Below are 25,002 nucleotides of genomic sequence, written 5' to 3' on the forward strand. Positions count from 1 at the left end.
TGCTGTATAAAGTAATGAAATTTTTTGATATGGGCATACACAAGACAAGCATATACCCAGCTGCTTGACATAATGTCCCTTCAACAATGCCCTCCACATACACACTACTTGGACTCCCTCCAGTCATCATCTGTTAGAATAGAGGCAGCGAGATTATACACTAGCTGATTCGGAAGTCTCCTAGAGAGTTACCTTTAGGTTCAGTCCGGTGGCCAACCTGGAAACACGGTTTTAGAGCTGTACCCTTGAAATGTAGGGAAGATTGGATCTCACCATGATGGCCATCATAACCTCAAAAGACATCATTCATACTGCATGATAGAAGAGATGGGGGAAGGGGTTGCCTTAGCTTTGCACTGGAGATTGTTAAAAAAGAAACTTGATGCAAAGAATAATCTTAGCATCGTATACTTAGGTTCCTTTTTTTTTTTTTTTTTGAGTAATTTAGTATGTGCTTGCTTCCATGTATTATTTTATCAGCACTTTTTATTTTATTAAATTAACATTTTACTTTATTTTATCAGTATACTTGTATATTTTTTTCTCAATATGTGTACCAATGACTGCAGAAAAATTAAAACTTCAGAAAATATTTGGAATAGAGCATTTTAAATTTTATGGTTCTCCAACTACCTGTTGGCAGGCTAAAATCCTTATAGCACAAGTGAAGTGGATACCACATAAAGGATTTCTCAGGCTACCAAATGATACTAGTAAAAGCGGTTGCAAAACTTTTGTCAAATCATTCTCCATTTTTAAATGAAGTTATTAACAATCCTTTGTATAAGAAATGTGAAATAGAAGAAGACACAAGTCACTTTTTTTTCTATATGTGTGTTTTTCTTCACAAAAGTGACACCACATTTGAACATATGAACCATGCATACATATGAACATACATATGAACCATGCATAACTTTCTAAAGCTGACAATACTGCATTTAAACTACATATGATCTATGAATTTCTCTTTTACATACAAATTGTATGGAAAAAATAAATATAAATTTCTGCATTTCTATTTGTTTGATTTTAATGAAATTTGGGATGTTGTGACAAATCTATGTGAAAGAACTAAATATAAAATTTCATGAAAATTCCTCCACTCAAAGTCCAGATGTATATATGGGTGGATTGGACAGGTGGTTGAGCTATGTGAAGATTTTAGGTGCTTATGCACATATTTATGTGTTGTTATTGTTGTAGTAGGGTTTTGGGAATCGGCAACTAAGGCCATATTCATCATCATCTATTTTCAATCCACTGCAGGATGAAGGCCTCTCCAGCAACTTTCCAGTTCTTTCTGTTTTGTGCAATGGCCATCCATTTACTACCCACAAACTCATGAATTTCATCTATCCACCTCCGCCCTTGTCTTCCAGGTGGCGCCGCCGTAGCCAGGTGGGAAGGAGCAGCAGTGTGCAGCACACGCTTCTTGATTAGACCGGGGTTCGAGCCCGCACCACCAAATATGGAGGATGTGGAAAAGTCAGGGAATGACCACCGCATATCCCGGAGCAATATGGCCTTAATTGCTAATGCTCCTAAATAACAAACAAACAAACATAGTCTTCCAGGTTTTCTTCTAGCTCCTCTTGGGTACTATTCTGTTATTTTCTTAGTCCATCTGTCATGTCTTCGAGCTGTGTATCCTGCCCAAGACCATTTTAGTTTTGAAAAGAATGTCCTTTACTTGAGTTTTCTGCCTAATCCATGTGTTTCTCTTCTTATCTGACAGTCTGATTCCCAATATAATTTGTTCCATTCTTCGCTGTGTAGTTCTCAGCTTCTCTTCCATTCTTTTTGGTGAGTGCCCAAGTTTCACTTCCATAAGTCATGGTGGGGAGTATACATTGGTTCATTATTTTACATTTCAGACAAACTGGGATATTGCTCTTCAGTATGTGACTATATTTCCTGAATGCTATCCATCCAAAATTTATTCTTCTCTTGACTTCCAGCTATTTATCATTATTACAGCTAATAACTTGTCCCAGATAAGTATATGACTCCACCTTTTCAATTGCTGCTCCTTCAATCATTATGTCCCATTCTGTGGCATACTTGTTCATCATTACTTTTGTTTTAGCCATATTCATCTTTAGTCCAAAATCCTTACTAACTGTGCATAACTGATTAAGATTTTCCTCCAATTCTTTGGGATCATGGCTTATGACCACAATGTCATCTGCAAATCATAAATGGTTTAGGTACTCTCCATTCACATTGACTCCTTTCTGCAACCAGTCTAATCTTCTGAAGGCTTCCTCAAGGGCAGCAGTAAACAGCTTCGGAGATATTGTGTCTCCTTGTCGAACTCCTTTCTCGATTTTTAATTTGCTGCTGTTTTTGTCTAGTCTGATAAAGGAGGTAGCGTTCTCATATATTTACTTCAAAATCATAATATATGTGGTATCTATGCCTTGTCTTTCCAGTGCCCGAATTGTCTTGGCGCATTATGGCCTTAGCTGCCAATGCGCCATTAAAAACCAACCAACCAACCATTGCCTTATGTTGTATGGAGTCAAATGCTTTTTCATAACCCACAAATGCCAGGCATAATGGTGTTTTATATTCATTTGCTTTCTCCATTAGCTGTGATATTACATGAAGGTGATTCATAGTTGAGAATCCTGTCCTAAAGCCAGCTTGCTCTTTTGGTTGATTCTCATCAAGTATTTTTTCTAATCTGTTAGTAATGACCCTTGTGAACAATTTGTAGGTGGGATAACAAGCTAATTGGTCTATAATTTCCAATTTCTGATTTATCTCCTTTCTTGTGCAGCAAAACTATGATTGCATTATTCCACTCCTTAGGCATTACACCTTTTCTAATGCATTTTGTGAAGATCCTTGCCAGTTTTTGTGTTATGTCTTTTCCTCCCAATTTTAACAACTCTACAATAACTTCATCTTCCCCCGGAGCTTTCTGTTTCTTCATTTTCTTCAACGCATGTTCTACCTCATCAGGAAGAATATCGGGTATGTTGTATATGTTGCTAATTTGCGATCCATCTTTCCCACTGCTGGCGTCATTCCCTCGCTCTTTGTGTAATTCTCTATAGTAGTCTTCTGCTATTTGAATTATGCCTTCTCTGCTATTTATAAGTACACCATCACTATTCTTCAGTTTCAGTATCATTTGTTTTTCTGTATTACTGCTCATGGCTGCTGATTTAAGTCCTTTGTTTTCCCTTAATGCTTGTTCTACTTTTCTTGTGTTAAAGTGTGCCTCCGTAGCCAGGTGGGCAGGAGCAGCAGTGCGTAGCACATGCTTCTTGATTAGACCGGGGATCGAGCCCGTGAGCCAACAAATACAGAGGATGCGGAAAGGTCAGGGAGTGACCACCGCATATCCCCAGAGCAATATGGCCTTAGTTGCTAATGCTCCTAAATAATAACAACAACAACAACATAACATCTTGTGTTAAATCTTCTTGTGTCCTCTCTGAGTCTCTTTCTAATGGCTTTGCATAACTCAGTATATTCAATTTTCTCCTTGTCAGTGTTTATCATGCTCTTCATTTGTCACTTTTGGTTCATCATAACAAGTGTTTCTTGACTAATTTTTTCTTCTTTGGATTTCTTTTTCTGTATAGGTTTTTTGGGCTTTCACTTTCAGAAAGTTGTAATATTCCTCATCGATATCTTGGTCCTGAGCAGTCTGCAGAAACCTGTTCTTAAGTTCCAGTACATACTACTCTTTCTCCTCTTCTGTTATCTCAAAGACCTTGGTATTATTTACTCGAGTCAGTTTTTTCCTTTCCTTTCCTACATCTATATCAAGTGTGCATCTTACCATTCTGTGATCACTTCCAACATTTACCTTATTCAGGATGTTAACATCATTCGCGATATATCTTCTGTTAGTGAGGATGAAGTCAATTCATTAGTTGTTAATCCATTTGGACTCTTCCATGTCCACTTTCTGTTCACCCTTTTCTTGAAAAAAGTGTTCATTACTGACAATTCTTGAGATTCTGTAAATTCCACAAGTTTTTCACCTCTTTCATTTCTTTCACCAATTCCAAAATTTCCTATAGTTCCCCTTTCTGTGCTGTTTTATCTTTTTCCAACCTTAGCATTGAAGTCCCCCATAATAATAGTGTAGTGGGTTTTCTGCTCATCTAGAAGACTCTCAGTGTACATTTCTTCAACCTCTTCATCATTGTGGCTGGATGTTTGTGCATAAATCATTATAATCTTGAGTATTAGTCTTGACACCCTTGGTGATGTACTTTTGAATTCCAAAACATTGTTTTTAATATCTTTATGAACCAGAAACCCAACTCCACCTTCACTCCTTTCACTGTTTCCATTGGTGTACAGCTGATTTCCACTTGATAAACTTAAGTGATTCATTTCTTCTTGTTTCAGCCAAACTGATGATATTCCAATTACTTGGCTTGTTACAGCGATCTTATGCTGTAACAGGCCAAGTTCATTTTCTGTGCATGGCATCCTGGTCATACCCAGAGATTCTTAGCACCCTCTGCTTCCACTCTTATCCTCTTGCTGCTGTAAGAGGAGGAGTGAAAGCTGCTGGTTACTGAGGGCCATTTGTTTCGTCGTTCTGTCATGTGCTGGAGGGTTTGGTCTTTTCCTCTTCACACTGACGAGACATCTTTAAGAGAACCACTCTACACATTTGTTACCACCTACATTATGTAACAGGGCTTACCATCGAGAAGGTGTGCATGAGTGGATTTAGGGAGGCAGGCCAACCGGACTTCTCCTAAATCTTCTGTAATAGAAAGATATTGGATCCATCAGTGTTTTAGACTGAGTGTCTGATAACACACAGAATACCTGTTCCCCTCTAAGGCCATATTGCTCTGTGTATATTGTCTGTAAATTGCATGTGTTCTGTGATTGATTTTCAGCTTGCTAGCTGAAAAACCAGAGTTTCGGGGAAAAAATACCATGCTATTCTTGCCTGAAACCAACTAACTTAGGCATGTTGTGAAAAGGGCCCATAAAAATTCCTCATGTCATTGACGAGACTTGAACTCGTGTCTTTTCCATCTGGTGTGGGAAGATGGCGATTCTGCCAGTTGTGCTACCCATGAGGTCATATATATGTGAACACACATACATACTTGCCAACTCAATAAAAAGATTAAGAAAAATAGGTGTTGTGGGAGAAGGCTTTTAATTTTTTATTTATATTTTTGAAAAATTCCTTATCTATACTTAAAGATGTTGCCCTTATTAAGAATAATGCAGCAATAGGAGCCCAAATTGCAGCAGAGCTTTCAAAGTTATTCAGAAACAATCAGATTGATGGAAAGAGTAAAATTTCAGGTAGAACTGACGAATTATCCAGTCGGATGCCAGTTATAAATTCTTTACAAGAGAAAAATATTTATAATGGAAGACCAGTAAGTAATATTTTGATAATTTTTTTGTATTTCTTTAGTTCACTTTTCCTTATTCACATAACAGTTAGTATTCAAATGTCTTTTTCTAAGTAATACACTGTTTCAAAATTCTTTCTTCACTCTTTCATTGTATATATATTATTTTTCACTTTATCCCACATATATTGAGAAGTGTTTTTAAAGTTAACCAGGGAGGGGTTGTTTGAGTTTAAATTGAGGAATTTGTGAAAAGAACGTTTTAAGAATTTATTATTTTTCTTAGTAAAATGCTCTTTCACTCTACTCCTTACTCTAAACTCAAATGACTGTTCTTAGTCAATCTTAAACTGTGATTCTATCAAAATTCAAAGATGATATAAAAGATAATGGGAAATATAATAACAGATAGTGGACATCAAATTTTAAGCTTTTGATTTTTTTCCTCCCAAAATGTACATCTTAAGAATTTTGAAGAGCTCAGTGCAGATATTAACCCACAGATGCAGATAGGACTGCAGGTAATGATTATAAAATTTTAATAAGCAATATAATAAATGGTGTAAAAATAAATTTTTTATTTCTTTTTCTTTTGAATTGATTATGAGTCTCCCTAATCAATGTCCATCAGTAGTCTTCTGGGATAGGATACTGGGCTTCCACCTTCCTAGGTAATGTTTCTCCATAATAGTGATATCGTGATGACAACACATTTCCAACAACCATCCTCCTTCAAAAATTTATGTCCCCTTATCCATTTTATTGAGAATGAGTAAGGATGTCAACAGCATTTTTTGTTTCCTAATTTCATTTAAAGCTTTACACACTTCACAGGAGTCTAGTTCTGAGAAGTTGCAATTTGCAGAGATGAAGTGTTTTTTGTTAAGAAAATCCATTTGGCCCCTGACTAATCTTGTTGCTCTTCTCTGCACCAGTTCCAACAGATCTCCATCTTTCCTAAAAAGTGGCTTCCCAAGCCTATATGCAGTACTCAAGGTGTGCCCTAATCATTCCCTTATACAGTGAGATAAACACCTTATTGCTCCTGGCAAAGTGATTATTGGAACAATCTTTGATCTGGTGTTGTAGAAGTGAGTAGTTTTAGTAAATTTAAGGAAGGATTACACAAATTATTAGAGGGGATGGACAGATGATATGGATAACTCCCTTTCTTTTCATTCTTTCTTTCATTTTCTTTTGGCTGACGATTGTTAAGCTTGCTTTCTTGCATTATTGTCCTGCTAATACCAACAAACAACCTGACATAGCTGAGTGCAGTATCATATGCTCTTTTAGTAGACTGTGGTTCAAGCCTGTGAGTGCTAAATATGATTAATAATTGTATTCATGATTTAGTGCAAACTCCACTGACCCAGTGGTCATGCCAGATTATAAGAACAAGAACATAACTGTTTAATTCTTTTGTAGATAAGGCTCAATTTTAAGGATTTTAAAATCATTATAAAATTTCCCCACAATTAATAAAATAAAAAAGAAAAAAAGATATTGGTTCCACAAAAACTAGGGTACAAATAAACTGCTATGGTTCTGATATAATAATAATAATCAATTTGTAATACAATTTCAACCATGTTCAATTAACAAATAATGTGCACAGAATATTCTGTATTGTATTCAAAAAGGGTTTACCAACCCTCACTATATATGTTTATGATTATTAGTAAATTAATAAGAGGAGTTTACCTCAATATAGTACGTGGAACACTTCCATTGATAATAATATTAGTAAATTAATAATATTAATTTACTAATATTATTATCAACGTAGAACATATTGAGTATTACAGCTCTGATTCATACTATCTAATATGTTTATGATGTATTGCTTAGCTGTGAGATTTGTGTACTTATCTTTTCTTTCTTTTTTTTTTTTAGTGTAAGTATTAGTAGGGCAAATGATGCAAGAAAACAGGCTTATGCAGCATAAGCAAAACAAAAAACTTTCCCATTTCACCTGTTCAACCCCACTAATAATTTGCTTAGTTTGTCCTTACATTTATAACTACCAACTTCCACAACACCCAAGGGAATTTTTTTCTACCAATTAATTTCTCTCTGGTTGAAAGCAACTTTTTGCACATCTATCCTGCAACTATACTTCTTCAATTTAAATTCAGATCTCTTGGTATCTAGTTTTGAGATGATGCTGCATTTTTCAGAAGTGACGTGTTTCTTGGTAAGGGTACCCTCATGTTCACCTCACTATTTTGGGTGTGTACATAAGGCGATATGGGATAACCTGTTGGCATGATATTTGGTAAAACGGTTCTGAAATTTTGAAAGGATCAGCACCTGTTCTAACTTTATTATAGTGTTTATGTGGAGGGGGAAGGAGATATGAAGTCAGAATTAGACCTCTGCAGGGACCACCAACATGATGAAAATTTGGTGTTGATCTGACTTTTCCACCTTGAGTTATATATATATATATATATATATATATAGTTATATATATTACAAATATATACTTTATTATTTCTTATTTTATTTTATTTTTTTGCTACTACAACAAATTAACCTTATTTATTTTGTTTTTGATTTTTAAGTTGGTGCTATTGATGATACCCTAGTAAGATATATATATATATATATATAAGATATACAGGCAACCCCCATATAACACGATACTTCTACAACATAGTTTTGCTCTAACACGATTGATAAATTGCGGAAATCTTTGCACAACACGGTACTTCTACAACAAAGTTTCACTCTAACACAGTTTGAGAATTGCTGGAATTCTCGCATAACATGGTATTTTTGAGCTTTTGTGCTGGGAAAACTCTGCTGTTATGTTAGATGTAATTTTTAACATTTCCATTCCTTTTTATGAATCCCCGCTGTTGATGCTCTAGTCGTTATTGCCTTCGTGATATTTTTCTAAAGCACATTTCTGGAGGTCACTACCATAAAACAATAAAAACAATTTGCAGTTTCCGGTTTATTGGGCTTTTCTGTTAGTGTAATAAATTATAAATGGCTAGTAAACTAAATTTTCTTGCATTTGCTATAGTACCGATAGCTGGAATTCTGTGGATTTTCATGTTATTATGATGAAATGTATTTCTCCTTCCATGAAATATTCAATCATATAAAAAACATAAATACATTTTCAGAAACTCATTACTCTATATCTCACTTGTGTGTATCATGTTTGTTACAACTTGTGCGTGCCGTGTTCTTTGTTATAATTTTTGCTTATCATTTTTACTGTTTTAAATATTTACAATAAAAAAAAAAAAAAAGTCTCAACAGAAATATCAATTAGTATGTACATATTACTGTACATATTAATTAAGCTATGCATGTAAGCATAAATTTATTTTTATTTTGCTAACTGGAAAATATTCTTCAGATTTTCACGTATCATTTAAAGCGAGGGTGCACTGTATTTTGTTGGGAGATCCCTGGATTAGATTCTGTGCTATTGAACTTGTGCTTGTTTGAGACCATAAAAAATAATTGTGACGTTTAATAAAGAGAGCAGAAGGTATGTTAAATCTAGATTCTGCAAACAAGATTGTGCTTAGCATCGACGAAGAGGAAGAAAATTAAATGAACGTACATTATCTTACATATAAGTATCACAGTTTGTAAGGTAAGACATTTGTTCAGTTATTTCTATTTAAATTACTACTGTTTTAAAAATAAAGTTAAAATATTAAATTATTACTACTATAAAAATTAAGTTTCTGATAGTGATAAAAAAAAAAAAAAAGTGGTGTATTTTGTTAGCTTTTGGAACATAACTCCCCTTTTTGTACTGGTTCTTAGTCCTCTATTACACTGTTTTGCATTACATGAGATTTTGTAGGAACGAAACTATCATGTTATACAAGGGTTACCTGTATATATATATATATATATATATATATATATGTGATAAATCCTCTGATTTGCCTGTTCACACTTTGGTAAAAGCCCAAAATAAAAACATGTTTCACTTTATTTTGGACCGTTACCAAATTAATACAAGTAAATCCTATTATTCAATGGTTCTTGTTGGTAATTATTAGCCATATGGTGCAAAGGAAGAATGAGGCTTTTGCTGCACCAGCCAAAAAAAAATTTCTGAGTTACCATGAGAGAGAGAGAGAGAGAAGTAGAAGGGAATTACCAAGAAAGAGAAGAATGATGATATCCAGTTTAGGACCATGGGTGTGCCTAGCCTACAAACCAGATGTGAGCCCCCGGGGTTAATTTGTGGGGATAGGAGATACATAATTATCACCTTCATCCATGCCTTTCTTTAAAATTGCAAAGTTAATTTAGCAGGAAATTATCATTGCTTGCTTTTGCACACTGATTATCACTTTTCTGATTTTTAAACAAGGGTATAGGGAGAACACATTCCTTAGCCTCAAAAGATGGGATACACTTAAATATAAAGGGTGCAAGAATATTTGCTAATGCTATTAAGGCAATGTTAGGTGGGTTGGAAAACAGCTAGTTTGGGGGATTCACAGACTAAGATTAACAGTAGCCGCAGCCAGAGTTTGAAGAGATTCTTGCACTACTTCTATTGGAATGAGCAGCAGCCTGCAAAGCTAAGTACTGCGGATTTCAAGGACTGCTGGGAGTCATCATGGAACAAGTAAATACATGGGTTGTTTAAGGGTAACTAAGAGCACCAATGCTAGGAGTATAGTAAATAAATTTGTTAAATTTGAAGTGCTGGTGAAGGTATCAAAAGCGAGTATTGTTGGGATATCAGAGATGTGGTGCCACACAGATATAAGCATTGCAGAATTGGAATTTGGGGAGTACAATGTGTACAGAAAGGATAGACAAACAGGACAGGAAGGGAGGGGTGGTTATGCCGTTAGTTAAAAAACTCATAAAATCTAAGGAAGTGCATCAAAATGACATTGGTGGACAATGCAATGTTGAATCAGTGTGGTGCGACATAAGTACTGGGAAAGGGAAAATGGGAGTAGGAGTGTGGCATAGGCATAATGAATCTGATGAGTATAATGAGCAATTGTGCAGAGATATAGGGTGGGCCAGTAAATCAGAATGTCTTATAATGGGGTATTTTAACTTTCCAGATATTGACTTGAACTTGTGGATTGGTCACTCGCACACTAGCAAGGCTTTTGTGGATTTATTGGATGACTTTTCTTCAGCAACATGTTCGAGAGGCAACCAGAGGGAGTAATACTCTTGATCTGATTATCAGCACTGATTCTTCATGCATTAAGAATCTGCAGATAAAGGAACCGCTAGGTGGCAGTGATCGCTGTGTACTGATATGGGATTTACTTAAAGGTGTAACTACCATCAGGGGGCGCCTCCGTAGCCAGGTGGGAAGGAGCAGTAGTGCGTAGCACACGCTTCTTGATTAGACCGTGGTTCGAGCCCGTCATCACCAAATACAGAGGATGTGGAAAGGTCAGGAAATGACCACCGCATATCTCGGAGCAATATGGCCTTAGTTGCTAATGCTCCTAAAAACCAAATAACAAACAAACAAACTACCATCAGGGGTAAGGGGAAGGGTTTTTGCTTTCGTAAAGGTGACTACAGTGGTCTCAGAGAGTTTTTAAATTCTATACAGTGGGATCAATTGATGATGTTACTAATGGTGAATTCAGGGACTTAATCTTGGAGGGTACTAGGCTTTTCATACCATCTAAGAAATACCGTTCAAGGTTTAGGCCTAAATGGATATCAGATGAATTAATGTGGCTTGTGGCAGAGAAAAAAAATGCATGGGATGCGTATAAATTATAAGGTGACACAGAAGCCTATGGCAGATATAAGCTAGTCTGTAATCAAGTCACAAAGGAGGCTAGGCAGGGGAAGGCAGATTACAAGAAATCTTTGGCAAAGGATGCAAAGAGTGCTTTACTTATGTAAACTCTAGAAGGAAAGGGATGAATCAGATTGGTCCACTTAACATAGATGGTTTGACTGTTGATGATCATGCTCAGGTAGCTGATAAACTGAATGAGTATTTTGCATCTACATTCATGCATGAGGAGTTATTCAAGGAGGGGAATGCCAGAAGTTTATCAACCTCTATAGGGGGCTAAGTGATTTTGTAATAACTGAGAGCAAAGAGAAGGAGAAATTGTTGAAATTAAGCATAAGGAAGGCACCTGGGATGGATGTGATCTATCTAGTTATATTACAGGAGGCAGCAAAGGAAGTAAGCAAACGCTTAGCCATAATTATGAAAGCTTCCTTGGACTCAGGGAGGTCCTCATGAACTGGAGATGTGCAAATGTGTCCCCAATTTACAAAGGGGGATCAAAGGGTGACACTGGTAATTACAGATCTGTTAGTTTAACTTCTATTGCATGGAAAATAATGGAGTCACTGGTTAATGAAGTGATGCAGGATCATCTAGACAAGACTGCAGTTATAGTTCAGACACAGCATGGATTTGTTATGGGGAAGTCTTGTCTGACAAACTTGATTGGATACTATGATGTGGTCACAAAGGAATTGGATGCAAAGAATAATTTAATTTTGATATCATTTACCAGGTGGTTTTGAAATAAGGAGCCCCTAGTGTCAAAACGGTTAGAGTTACCCCTATAAAAATTGGTGGGTATGTCATTTAGGGTATGGGGAAGTGATTTGTAGAAGAAAAAAAATTAGTTAATTTCTGCCACCAGGGAAAAAGGCGCTGCACATATGTAAACTTTGTTATTTACGTAAAGACACACTGCTTATGCAAATGACATGCTGTTAGATGAAAACAGAAAGGCCAATGCCACCGTCAATAACCATCACAGTTCCTACAAAATAGGAATGTGCTCTTTTAGTAAAACTTTTCTACCAGAATAATAGTAATGCTAATGCAGCACTACTTGAATATTGGATACTTAAAGGTTTGCATAAAGCACCTTTGACATTGTTAATGGAGTTTTAAAACTAATAAAGAAATTTGAAGCGACCAGGGAGTTAAGTGTAATTCCAGGCAGGGGACGAACACGTATCGAAACAGAGATAGTGGATGAAGTTTACTGGTAGTGTTTCGCATTCTGACCATTGCAGCTGCCAGCTGCAATGGTCAGAATGTGAAATACTACCAGTAAATAGTGCCAGAAGTGTGTCAAGTGACTTGAATCTTCCTTGGTTACTATACAATATAGTGCTTCAATTAACTTCACGCTGGTTCCCGTACAGAGTTCACACAGTGCAAGAACTAAAGTCTTGTGATCAGCAACAACGAATAGACTTTGCTCTACAATTTCTGGCTCGTATGGAACTTGATGATACATGTTCTCAAATGATCTTGTGGTCTGATGAGGCACATTTCACTTTTCGTGGGGCTGTAAATGCACAACACTATCGAATATGGGGAACTTCTCATCCATCTGCTGTGCATGAAAGACCACTACAAAGTCCATATGTTACAGTATGGTGTGGATTTGCAGCAGAGTTTATAATCGGACCATTTTTCTTTGAAAAGTCTATGCCTCATGGCCCCTTGCTTAGTAGCATGAATTAAGAGCCAAACAATTGCCTCAATTGCCTGTTGATGAGAGGTTTGAACAATCCCTCCTGTAAGGTGTATGGTAACTAGTGCATGGTACCATGTTCTGGCCAGCCCCAATCACCAGATCTCAATTGCTCTGATTTTTGGCTATGGGGATACCTGAAAGACAGAGTTTACCGTGGTGGCATACAGGCGCTTGTTGATTTGAAAATAAGCATTAAACAGCATGTGGCCAACATCCCCAATGAAATGCTATGTGAAACTGTGTTGCACGCAGACCTCCGCTTTCAGAATGTAATTTCAAGTGAAGGAAAGCACATAGAACAATATCTGTAGATTTCTAAGTTCTAATATTAAAATCTAATCCTAAATTAAGTATTCCATCTCATGTTTACAGTGCCAATTTCTCCCCTGGTAGTGGAAATTTGAACTAAATTTTTTTTCTACAAATCACTTCCCCACACCCTAATGACATACCCACCGATTTTCACAGCACTATCTCTAACCATTTTGACACTAGGGTCTCCTGAATAAGGAAACTTATTTTATAACCACCTGGTACTTGGATTTTGGGAAACTTTTGATACTGTTGCACATGGAAGACTACTGTACAAATTGGAGCAGTATGGCATTTAGGGAAAGTTGCTACAATGGATAAAAGGATGGTTGAGTGGGAGAAAACAGAGAGTACTTATCAATAGACACTGCTTTTCATGGACTAATATTATTAGTGGAGTCCCCCAGGGTTTAGTGTATGGCCCATTCTTGTTTTCGATATTTATTTATCAATGATATTGCTGAAGGTATATCAGGGTTAATGTCTAAGTTTGCAGATGATACAAAGGTTGGCAGGATTGTTAATGACAGTAATGATAGTATGATACTGCAACAGGATCTGGAAAAGTTGAGCAGATGGGCTGAGAAGTGGCAACTGAAGTTTAACATTGACAAATGTAAAGTACTGCATATGGGTAGCAGTAACCCCAGAGTAATGTATAAACTAGGTTGTACTACATTCAGGGTAGTGGAGAATGAAAAGAACCTAGGGGTAATTGTGCAGTCAGATATGAAGTTTTCTGAGCAGTGCAAAAAGGCTGAAAGAGTAGCTTATGGTGCCTTATCAATATGTCAGTGGTCAGGCCACACCTTCAGTACTGTATACAGGTCTGGAGGCCTCATTTTAGGAAAGATGTAGATCTGCTTTAACAAGTACAGAGAAAGGCAACAAGATTGGTGAGTGAAACAAAGGGTTAGTGTTATCAAGAAAGGCTTAAGTTCTGCAAATTGCAGCTTCTGGAGACTAGGCAACTGCGAGGAGATCTGATTGAGGTATTTAAGCTTTTTAATGGATTGAATAAGCTAATTTCTTTGAAAAAAAAATACAGGGAAAATCAGTTTAAATTGAGGGAGGATGGTTGTAGGATAAATGCGCAGAAATTTCCTTTCAGCCAGAGAGGTAATTAATTGTTGAAAAAATTTTCATCTGATGTTACGGAAGTGGGTAATTTGAATAAATTAAAGGAGGAATTAAACATTATTAGAGGGGAAGAACAGGTGATGTTGGAAATATTTTTATTTATTTTTTTGTCTGACATTGTATATTGTCTGACTAGCATCTTTGCATCATTTACTAATACTACTTCCCATGTCACCACCCCGTTTAACATTAATCTCAGTAACTGATGCCAGTATCCCACCTGTGGATAAGTAGGTAATTATTATATATATATATATATATATTATTATTCTTTTGTATTATCATTCTATTGTGGTTTAATTCGTCTTTGTTCATCATTAATGTCATTGTTTTACGCCATGATGGCTAATTAAACATTATCCGTGCCGGTGTTTTTTACCTATAGATATTATAGTTAATACATTACTGGTCTTTAAGCTAGCCTATTCTCGGTTATCTTAATTTCCCGTGGCCTATACATTTAGGATTTTGCAACTTGTTGCGTATTGCTAAAGAAATTGTCATAACACTTATTGATGAAAAACTGTAGCAATAGGCAAAATATCAATACTATTTTATAACTATATAATATAATTTATACATTTTTATACATTTTTGTATTACATCACATGGACGTCAATCCCCTACTTCATCGGGGGCTTTGAGTGGATTGATGGCCCATTCGATGTAATGCATTTTTTACTTACCCGTTTCTGTTTGCAGCTATCACAGCTTTGCTATTTAATTAATTCTAAATTCTAAGGTTCTTTTTGAATTTTTTTTTTTTTTTTTTTTTTTGGACTTATGTTTATAGAATAGGTTAGATTATAGAGAATAGGCTAGCTTAAAGACCAGTAATGTATTAACTATAATATCTATAGGTAAAAAACACCGGCACGGATAATGTTTAATTAGCCATCATGGCGTAAAACAATGACATTAATGATGAACAAAGACGAATTAAACCACAATAGAATGATAATACAAAAGAATAATAATAGGTACTCTGTTCGTACCCATGCATTGCTAAAACAGCTAATGGGACAACAGAAAAAGCTAGAAAGAAATTAAATAAAACTACTATAATAGAATATTAATAATAAAATGTGAATTGAACCATCATAATACAAAAGAATAATTATATATATATATATGCATCTTATATTTTATCACTGGCCTAGCAAGTTATCTGAAATCTAATGATGGATTCAGATGATGTCATTTGAGTTTGTAGTTGAATGCTCTGGGTAGCACCCTTATAGAATTCTTTGTAGCTAATTCTGTTGAATCTAGACTCATGAAGCAGCTTTGCATTTGATGATTTTCGCATGTATTGAGTCTGATTTTTAATATCTATTGAACAATTTTTTTTTAATGAAACATTTTTGCTTTTAGTAACTTTTGAGCTGCAAAAACTACAGGAGCTGTGAGGCTTGCTTAACTACTAAAAATCACAGGAGTTGTGAGGTTAAGCAAACTTAATTTCCGACATAGTATCCCTTACTCTGAATATATTTTTTCAGCCTTACAGTACAAATAAACAGTACTGCACCCTAAGAAGAACTTGCATTGCTATTTATTTTTAATGCATGGCGCTAGAATTAATTATTCTTTCATTGGCAGTTGACTAGGTACTATCAGTGCAATACATTATAACCGAGTCATGATATATTTGCACAATATGAGAGATATCAAAAGTTGTGGATATTTATGTTCTAAGTAACTGTAATATGATATACTTCAGTCTGTAGGAGCTATATGACATAGCTGTATAATAAAGCATATGAACGTCGTGGCGAGATCCAATATTCCTTACATTTCGAGGGTACAGCTCTAAAACGATGTTCACAGGCTGGCCGCTAGTTAGTACACTGGACCGAACCTATTGGTAACTCTCCAGGAGGCTTCAGGATCAGCTAGTGTATAATCTTGCTACCTCTACTCTGCCAGATAGTGACTGGAGGGAGTCCGAGTAGTGTGTATGCGGGTAGCATTGTCGAGGCCACGTTATGTCAAGGATCTGGGTATATTCTTACCACGTGTATGCCATATCCAAAAATTTCATTACTTCATACAGCATGTCCCACCCACTTTTTCTTACTATTGAATACACCATGAATTGTCAAACTAATAGAGCAAGCTTATCTGCGGAAAGATCTAAACCTCCCAAGGACTTCCTAATTCATTTCACAAATATCGTGGTCTCAATTCTAATCTCAACGATGTCCATTTCCACTTGCAGTCTGCCAAACCTCATGTACTTTTTCTGACAGAATCTCAGTTATCGGTTGATTCAACTACTGCTCATCTCAGATGCCCAAATTATTCGCTGTATGATTCCTTTCACCTCAAAGGTGGTACTTGTGCATATGTCCGTTCTGATATTCCCTGTCAGAGACTTGGCAATTTGGAATCTCCTCTCTTTGATCTTCTCTGGCTTAAAATCTCTCTACCTCATTGTGTCAAATTCATCTGTTGTCTCTATCATTCTCCCAACTCGACAAATCACTTGGAGCTCTTTGACTTCCTCTCGTTGCAACTTGACTTTCTCCAGTCCAACTCTCCTAACAGTGAGGTAATTTTCCTTGGTGATTTTAATGTTCACAACCCCAGCTGGCTTCCGTTTTCTAGTCACACCGACCCAGCAGGTCGAGATGCTGAGGCTTTTGCAATTACTAATGACCTAGCACAGATTGTTCATTTACCTACAAGAATACCGGACAATCCTAATCGTACAGCCAATACGCTTGATCTTTTTCTCACAAACAACCCTTCTAAGTACACGGTTGAAGTGAGAGCTCCTTTAGGCACTTCAGGTCACAACTTGGTGATTGTCTCTTCTCCAATGGAACCTTTATCTCATGGCTATTCCCAACCTCGTGTTGTTTGGCATTACAAGAATGCAAAATGGGATGACCTGCGAGACTTCTTTTCTTCTTTTCCTTGGTCGGATTACTGTTTCAAAAGTTCTGATGTCAACGTTTGCTCAGATCGTGTCAGTGAAATTATTCTTGCAGGAATGGAATCCTTTATCCCACACTCCACTTTAAAATCTTGTCCTTTATCTAAACCTTGGTTTTCCAACTAATGTGCTAAGGCTGTCCAAGAGGAGAATGTTGCATATCGTAATTGGCTTGTTTCTAATTCTTCAGTTTCATTTTCTGCCTACACCAAAGCTCGCAACAATTGTAAAACAGTTATTAATCAGTCCAAACTAGAGTTTGAACAGGCTAAGAGTAAAAAACTTGCTTCTTGCCCTAATGGTAGCCGAGCATTCTGGTCTCTTGCCAAAGCTATTGGCCGCAACTTTTGCCCATCTCTGCTCCCACCTCTGTCCAAACCAGATGGTTCTGTTGTCACTTCAGCCAAGGACAAAGCTGACCTGCTAGCATCCCATTTTTCTTCCAGCTCATGTATTAATGATCTTGGTAAAACACCTCCCACCATTCCCAACACACTCCATTCAATGCCTCCTGTGGTCTTCCGTCAAAAGGATATCAGAAGGATTTTGATGAATCTCGATGCTAAGAAAGCTCCAGGTCCTGATGGTATTTCTCCACTTGTTCTCAAAACATGTGCTCCTGAACTTACTCCTATTTTTTGCCACCTTTTTTCACTTTCTTATTCTAAAGGTGTTTTTCCTTCTGCTTGGAAATTTGCTCATATCCAGCCAGTTCCTAAAAAGGGTGACAAATCCCTCCCATCCAATTATCGTCCCATTGCAATTACTTCTACTCTTTCTAAAGTAATGGAGAAATCAATTAACCGCCAACTCTTAAACTACCTAGAAACCTTCCGTCTGATCAACGATCACCAGTATGGATTCCGTCAGTGTCGATCCACTGGTGATATTCTGGCTTATGTTACCCATTTATGGACTAATTCAATGGAAAGGTTTGGGGAAACACAAGTAGTTGCTCTTGACATCTCAAAGGATTTTGATCGTGTTTGGTGTAAAGGTCTTCTAAACAAGCTTCCATCTTATGGTTTGCCAACTGTTTTTAGTAATTGGTTATCCAGTTTTCTCTCTGATCGCTCACTGAGGGTGATGGTTGATGGCTCTCTGTCTTCTAACTTCTCCACTAATGCCGGTGTCCCCCAAGGTTCAGTTCTTTCCCCCACTCTTTTCCTCTTGTATATCAATGACCTTCTTCCATTGACTGGAAATCCTATCCATAGTTTTGCCGATGATAGCACATTGCATTCAACTTTCCATTTTGAGAAACCTTGTCCTGCTCAATCAGCTTCAACTTCTCGAAAATCTGCTACCAATTCCTTAAATGCCGATCTTCAGGTAATTCTCCAGTGGGGCAAAGACAACTTAGTTGATTTCAACCCTTCTAAAACTCAGTCTTGTCTTATATCTCGCAAAAAGGATTCTTCTGCTCCTATGCTTATCTTTAGTGACACTCCAATTTCTAGGCAAAAGGATATATCTCTTTTGGGGATTACCCTGACTTCTAATCTCTCTTGGCACAAGCACATTACAAATATTGCTTCCTCTGCATCTAAAAAACTTGGTTTTCTCTTTCGCTCTCAGTGTTACTTTTCTTCCAAACAGCTGCTCACTCTGTATAAATCGCAAATCCGCCCTGCCATGGAATATTGTTCCCACCTCTGGGGTGGTGCCCCCAAAACCTCTCTCAGGCTTCTTGATTCCATTCAGAAGAGGGCAGTTAGGTTAATTAATGATTCATCTCTAACAGTCTCTCCACTCGCTGTCTAATAGACGCACTGTTTCTGCTGCATGGCTCTTCTACAGATACTTCCATGGGTACTGTTCTTCTGAATTAGCTTCTATAATTCCCGCTCTCTCTTTCAAAACAGTCCGAACACGTGCCGCCACCAGCCAACATCCATCTACTGTCCAACTTCAAACCCACATAACCAACTTTTCATCTTCCTCATTTATTCATTCAACTGCCGTTTTCTGGAACAACCTTCCTTCATACGTATTTCCTGAAAATTACAATCTACAGAAGTTCAAGTCCAATGTCAACAAATATCTTCTTTCGTCTTTTCAACCTCCAACCCAAGCACGGTACTAAGTACTATAGGTTCTAATTCCTCTCGTGTTTGGGGTTCACATAAAAAAAAAAAAAAAAAAATATATAATATGAGGTATGTTCAAAAAGTTTCCAGAATTTTACCATAAAAACTTATTGAGTGAACAGTTTGGCTTGCTAACCTAATCACCTTCAAAGTATCTTCCTTTTACTCATACACTTGCTCTGTCAGTCTTCCCAACCTTTGAAATATTCTTTAAAATCATGTTTTTTTTAGTGCACATAGGGTTGCTTTGGTATTTTCTTTGATGTTATCCACCATAAGTGTAAAGTGTATTCGTGTCTAGCGGCACCGGAGGTTTCCCCCAACTCCGCGTTGCTTTCATTGTAGGTGTAACAGTTCACTGTAAAAGCCAGAGATTTAAAAGTGTATGGATTTTGTAAGTGTAGTGTTGTGTTTTGTTTTTCTTCTGGCCATTTAGCTGCTAGACCCCTGCTGGGGCCCAACGTTGTCCACACTTAGCCTCGTGGAGGCAGACCAGGTACCCAGTAATTGATATTTTACTCTGGCAGGCCCTGCCACCTAGTTTCCTGAGATTTCAGTGGCTAGGGCCTTAAAAAAAAAAAATAAATAAATAAATAAAATAAAATAATCGCTGCAAAAGGTTTAAGCCGAAAGAGTTTTGCGTGCGCGGTTTGAATTTGGACATATTTTAATTTTTAACATTGTGTGGGACGTTCGCTGGTGTATAGACAGAGTAGGGGAGGGAGACTAAAGACTGGGGAGAAAAGCCAGAAGTATGGGGATAATAGAGTAGGTGTCCCCAAAAGCAGTGGGGCAGGCCCATGCCCCACCAGAGGTATAGAAAAGGGGGAGTGGCAGGGGGGAAACAGGAAACCGTCTCCCCCCTTCCTGGGGATTGGGAATTAAAGGTGAATAGGACTAGGGAGTCCTATTCAGACCGCCATATGGCGTAATGCAAGTAAATAATTTTAAATAAATTTTGTATTTATACTCCGGGACGACCAAACGGTCAGAGGAGTTCACAAGATAGACAGAATACAAGAAACAGCACCGTATTCAGTAGTCACGGGCTTGAACCCCGGTCACTCAAGGCACGTGTACTTATGCACCCGCGCACCTGACCACTAGGCTACGGCGGCCTTTCTAGTTCCTGCATTTATGTCCAGTCCGGGCTTTTTGTCACTTGGTTTGTTTGCATGTAATCATCTTTGTCGGTTTGTTCCTATGGCAGTGTCTGACCAGGTTCCATGTCTCTTTGCTATTTTCTTGATCTTTGTAGGGTCCTGTTGGGTCCTTTCATCCATTTATGGCCTCACTTTGGTCGGGGTTGTCTTCTTCCATGCTCATTTTGATTTCCTCTTACTCTTTGCAGTCTTGTGGGGTGGTCAATTTTCTTCGAGCATGTAATTTACTTTCATTCATTGTGGATGGCAATTTCCGTTCTTCTTCGGTTGAAGACTTCTCATGCAAATTGGCTGAAAGCCGCGTAGTCGTCTTCTGTATCCAAGAGATGGAGTATTCTGTTATCCACCATAGTGAAATGATGACCCCAAAGCCCCATTTTCAGTTTAGAGATTGGCCCGAAGCCAGACTGTACAAGGTCAGGGTAGTAGGGAGGCTGCTGCATGACTGATTTTTTTTTTTTTTTTTCTTGCAGCCAAGAACTGCTATCATTGTGTGACTGGGCATTTTCATTTCATGGTTCAGAATCCAGCCATCTTCCATTTTTGAGTTCATCTTTGCCTCACATTCTCACACAAATGTGCCAAAACAAAAGTCACAGGTTCATAGTGCTCTATATGGTCATCATCAAAAAAAATTATCAGCATGACTTTGTTGGATTTTGTTGCACAAGGCATCTTGATTTGTGGGGATATTTTTGCATCCTCACGCAGCATCTTTTATCAGAATTATGTGTACTGAGCCTACAGACAGTCTGACTTCATGAGCAAAATCAACAACAGTCATTTGTCTATCATTTCGCATGAGTTCCTTTACTTTCGTGACAAAATAAACAGTACATTTTTGTAATTTCGGGACATTGATGGGTTTGCGAGGTTCATCTTTCAATGTTTCCTGTTTGGTTTTAAACCAATTAAATCATTTGTAAACCACTATTTTCCTCAAAGCATCATCTCCATAAACTTTCTGTAATGTTTGCAGCATCTCACTAGCACTTTTCCCAATTTTAAAAAAACTGATGTTACCGCATTGTTCAAACTGTGACATCCAAATGAAGTGGATGAGTCAGTTTCCACCTCGCATGCATGCTCACCAAGGTCAGTGTCAATGCCCCACAAATCCTTATGGCCATAGCGCAAACCATTTAAATACCAGTGTGCGATTCTGTAACTTTCTGAATGTATTGTGTATAATACAAATGCATAATTTTTGTGACACAGTTTCCTTTTTATCCAGAAAACTACGAAGGCATCTCAAATTGTGAAGCAAATCCCCCACAGGTTGCCTCAGGCTTAGGCTACAAATAATAAAGTTTATTGCTGTTTATTTGTAATGTGTGCCTCTACTATTGTATTAGTAGTATTAACCAGGGCTGGATTCAAGCATGTTGAGGCCCTTAACCAAAGCATTCAAGTTCAAAAAGGCACTGATATATGTAATTATAGGTTTTTATCTGTATTTTTTATCCCCTCAAAAGGAAACACGGTGGCCCTCTCAGATAATAAGACTCCAACCCATCGCCTGGCTTATACCTAAATTTGCCACACCATGGATTTCACAACTTTTGCTAAACTAAGAAAGATGTACCTTAGGTAACTGGATCATAAATTAAGGTTACAAGCTTTGGAACTAATTTTCTGCATTGTTGTTACCTGCACAGTATGACTCATCTTTCTCCATTGTAGGATTATAGTTATTATTGCAAGAGTCCAGATATATTGTTTCTGTAAAAAGTAATCTGTTTTGTAGGAATTTCAGAGTTTTCCATTTATTTTTCATGATCAAATACGCTTATGAAAGTAGTCCATGCAAATAAATTAAGCAACTGTGGATAAAAAAAAAGAAAGCTTTAATATGATTAAAAAGACTTTTGAAACAAGCCAAATAAAAAAAAATAATAATAATAAAATAAACTGAACTGCCTGCTTTAGTTTATTTTATTTCATTATGTTGTTTTTAGTAAATGCTTTAAGATTGCTTTATTACAATTATTGTTTTTTACAAATTTGTTTCGTACTTGTTATAGGAGTAGTTTTATCTGGTATACTGGACATCTTAGATTATCTCAATCATGTTGATTTTTGTTTTGTAAATATTATAGGTCATTATAGGAGGTTCTGTTTTAGATGTTATATCAGTTGTTCAGACAGAAAAAATTGAGGTAAGATTTAAAGTAGCATTCTAATTTCTTTCCTTAGAATATATTTTTATTATTTTAACTGGTGATATTAAACAAGGTGCTATTGTAGATGTGAATTATAATTGTTCATGGGCCAATTTGCTTAAACTTGTCTGTAGGTCAGGCGTGGTAATTTTTTTTTTCTTTCTCTTTTGTTTTTTATATACAGTGAGCCTACTGAGTAATAGGAAAAAAATATCTGGACTGAAAAAATTGCTTTTATTACAAAATAGACTATAAACTATATTAAAAAAAAATCTTTATATTATGAAATAAATTGTGTTTCTGTATTACCTTATATTTATTACATGATTAAACTGACATTTAGAATATTCAAATAGGTATGATTCAAGCCTTTTATTAGTCAGTTTTTTTGGGAAAAAAAGCAAGAAATAGTTTAAAAGGGAGAGCATTCAAAATTTATTTTTCATTCTGACATTGTATTATATAATACAATAAAATACAATGTATTATATTATATTATATTGTATTGTATAATTAGATCAGAAAATATCACTAGACACAACAGTCTTGTTATACAAGCAAAAAATAATCCCCAGTCAACTGGGGATAGTGAGTGGTTAGAAAAGGAAGGAAATGAAACTCTACGGAAAGTTTCCATAGCAACAGGTGTTTTTTTAACATGCATGGTGCCATAAAGAATATTTCTATGGCTAAACTTTTCCATTTAAAAATAATACTGGGAAATGACAAGTAAATGATAGGTGGAACAGGACCAGGGAATGGTTGATGACGTAGAGCAGATATCATCTTTTAAGGACACAAAGTGTGATATTGTTGTACACGTTGGAATCAATGATATTAAGAGTAGGGCACCAGCGGAATTACTTAATAAGTACAGGTCAACGTTGAAAAAAAGCTGTGAGTTGGGGTTGAATTTGAAAGTGTCTGCAATTCTGCCCAGACACGATAGGAGGGAGTATATGATGAGAACCTTGTTGATCAATTCAGCCCTGGAGAGATTGTGCAAGGCTCAAGGGGTAGAATTTTTCTCAGCCTGATCTATGATTGTTAACAGGAGAGACTGCTTCTACATGGATAGGATACACTTAAATAGAAAGTGTGCAAGAATATTTGCCGACGCTATCAAGGCAGAGTTAGCTGGCTCGGAAAACTGCTAGCTTGGGGGGATACATGGACTAATAGATTAACAGTAGCTGCTGGCAGAGGTGAAAGCAATTCTTGTACTGCTTCTATTGAAATGAGCAGCAGCATGGAAAACAAGGTGCAGGGGATTCCAATGCTAGGAGTTTGGTAAATAAATTTGATGAATTTGAGGTGTTGGTCAAAACATCAAAGGCAGATATTGTTGGGATGTCAGAAATGTGGTATCACACAGATATAAGGAATGCAGAACTGGAATTTGGGGAGTACAATGTGTAGAGGAAGGATAGACAGGATAGGAAGGGAGGAGGGGTTCTTCTATTGGTTAAGAAACACATAAAATCCAAGGAAGTACAGCCAGTCGACATGGCTGGATAGTGCAGTGTCGAGTCAGTTTGGTGTGACATAAGCACTGGAAAGGCAAAATTGAGAGTAGGAGTGTGTTATAGGCCTAATGACTCTGATGAGTATAATAAACAACTATACAGAGAAATAGAGTGGGCCAGTAAATCAGAGTGGGAGATTTTAATTTCCCAGATATTGACTGTAATTTGTGGGTTTGTCACTCACACACTAGCAAGGCTTTTGTGGATTTATTGGATGATTGTTTTCTACAGCAGCATGTTCGGGAGGCAACTAGAGGGAATAATACTCTTGATCTGATTATCAGTAGTGATTCCTCATGTATTAAGAATCTCCAGATAAAGGAACCACTAGGTAGCAGTGATCACAGTGTGCTGAAAGTGGGATTTACTCAAAGAGGTAACTACCATTATGGGTAAAGGGAAGGGTATTTGCTTTCGTAAAGGTGACTACAGTGGTCTGAGACAGTATTTAAATTCTATTTGAATTTCCCAGCAGTCTCTGGAATCCAATACAAATTCAATACAAAAATATAACACCAAATTTATATCCCAATGCAGTTATAACTCTAAATACATATAACGACTTAGATTTTACAAACGTAACATTATAAATTAGTACATAAAACTTGATAGAGATACGAAATTCATATAATGAAACTCGATACTGAAATATATATATATATACATATTTGAGTTAAGTTGTAATGTATAACATGAAATGATCTGTGACAAAATAATATTACAGATTAGAAATAATATTATAAAATAGATATAAATTAACAATCCTATTTTCTTTTTCATGCTTGGATATATATACATACATGCATATATATATA

The 25,002-nt window shown here is 36.7% G+C and overlaps 1 protein-coding gene across 1 annotated transcript in view; it reads left to right on the forward strand.

The window, feature by feature from the left end:
* LOC150084429 (uncharacterized) overlaps positions 1–25,002 on the forward strand; it is a 182,486-nt gene that overhangs the window by 107,356 nt on the left and 50,128 nt on the right. The window contains exons 10-11 of the mRNA XM_090376226.1: positions 5,200–5,381; positions 22,599–22,658. Coding sequence (XP_090232352.1) covers positions 5,200–5,381; positions 22,599–22,658 — 242 coding nt within the window. The remainder of the gene's footprint in view (positions 1–5,199; positions 5,382–22,598; positions 22,659–25,002) is intronic.

The sequence above is a fragment of the Mastigoproctus giganteus genome, chromosome 6, assembly GCF_048544385.1.
Source record: "Mastigoproctus giganteus isolate SK-2022 chromosome 6, ASM4854438v1, whole genome shotgun sequence".
Classification (NCBI taxonomy): Eukaryota; Metazoa; Arthropoda; class Arachnida; order Uropygi; family Thelyphonidae; genus Mastigoproctus; species Mastigoproctus giganteus.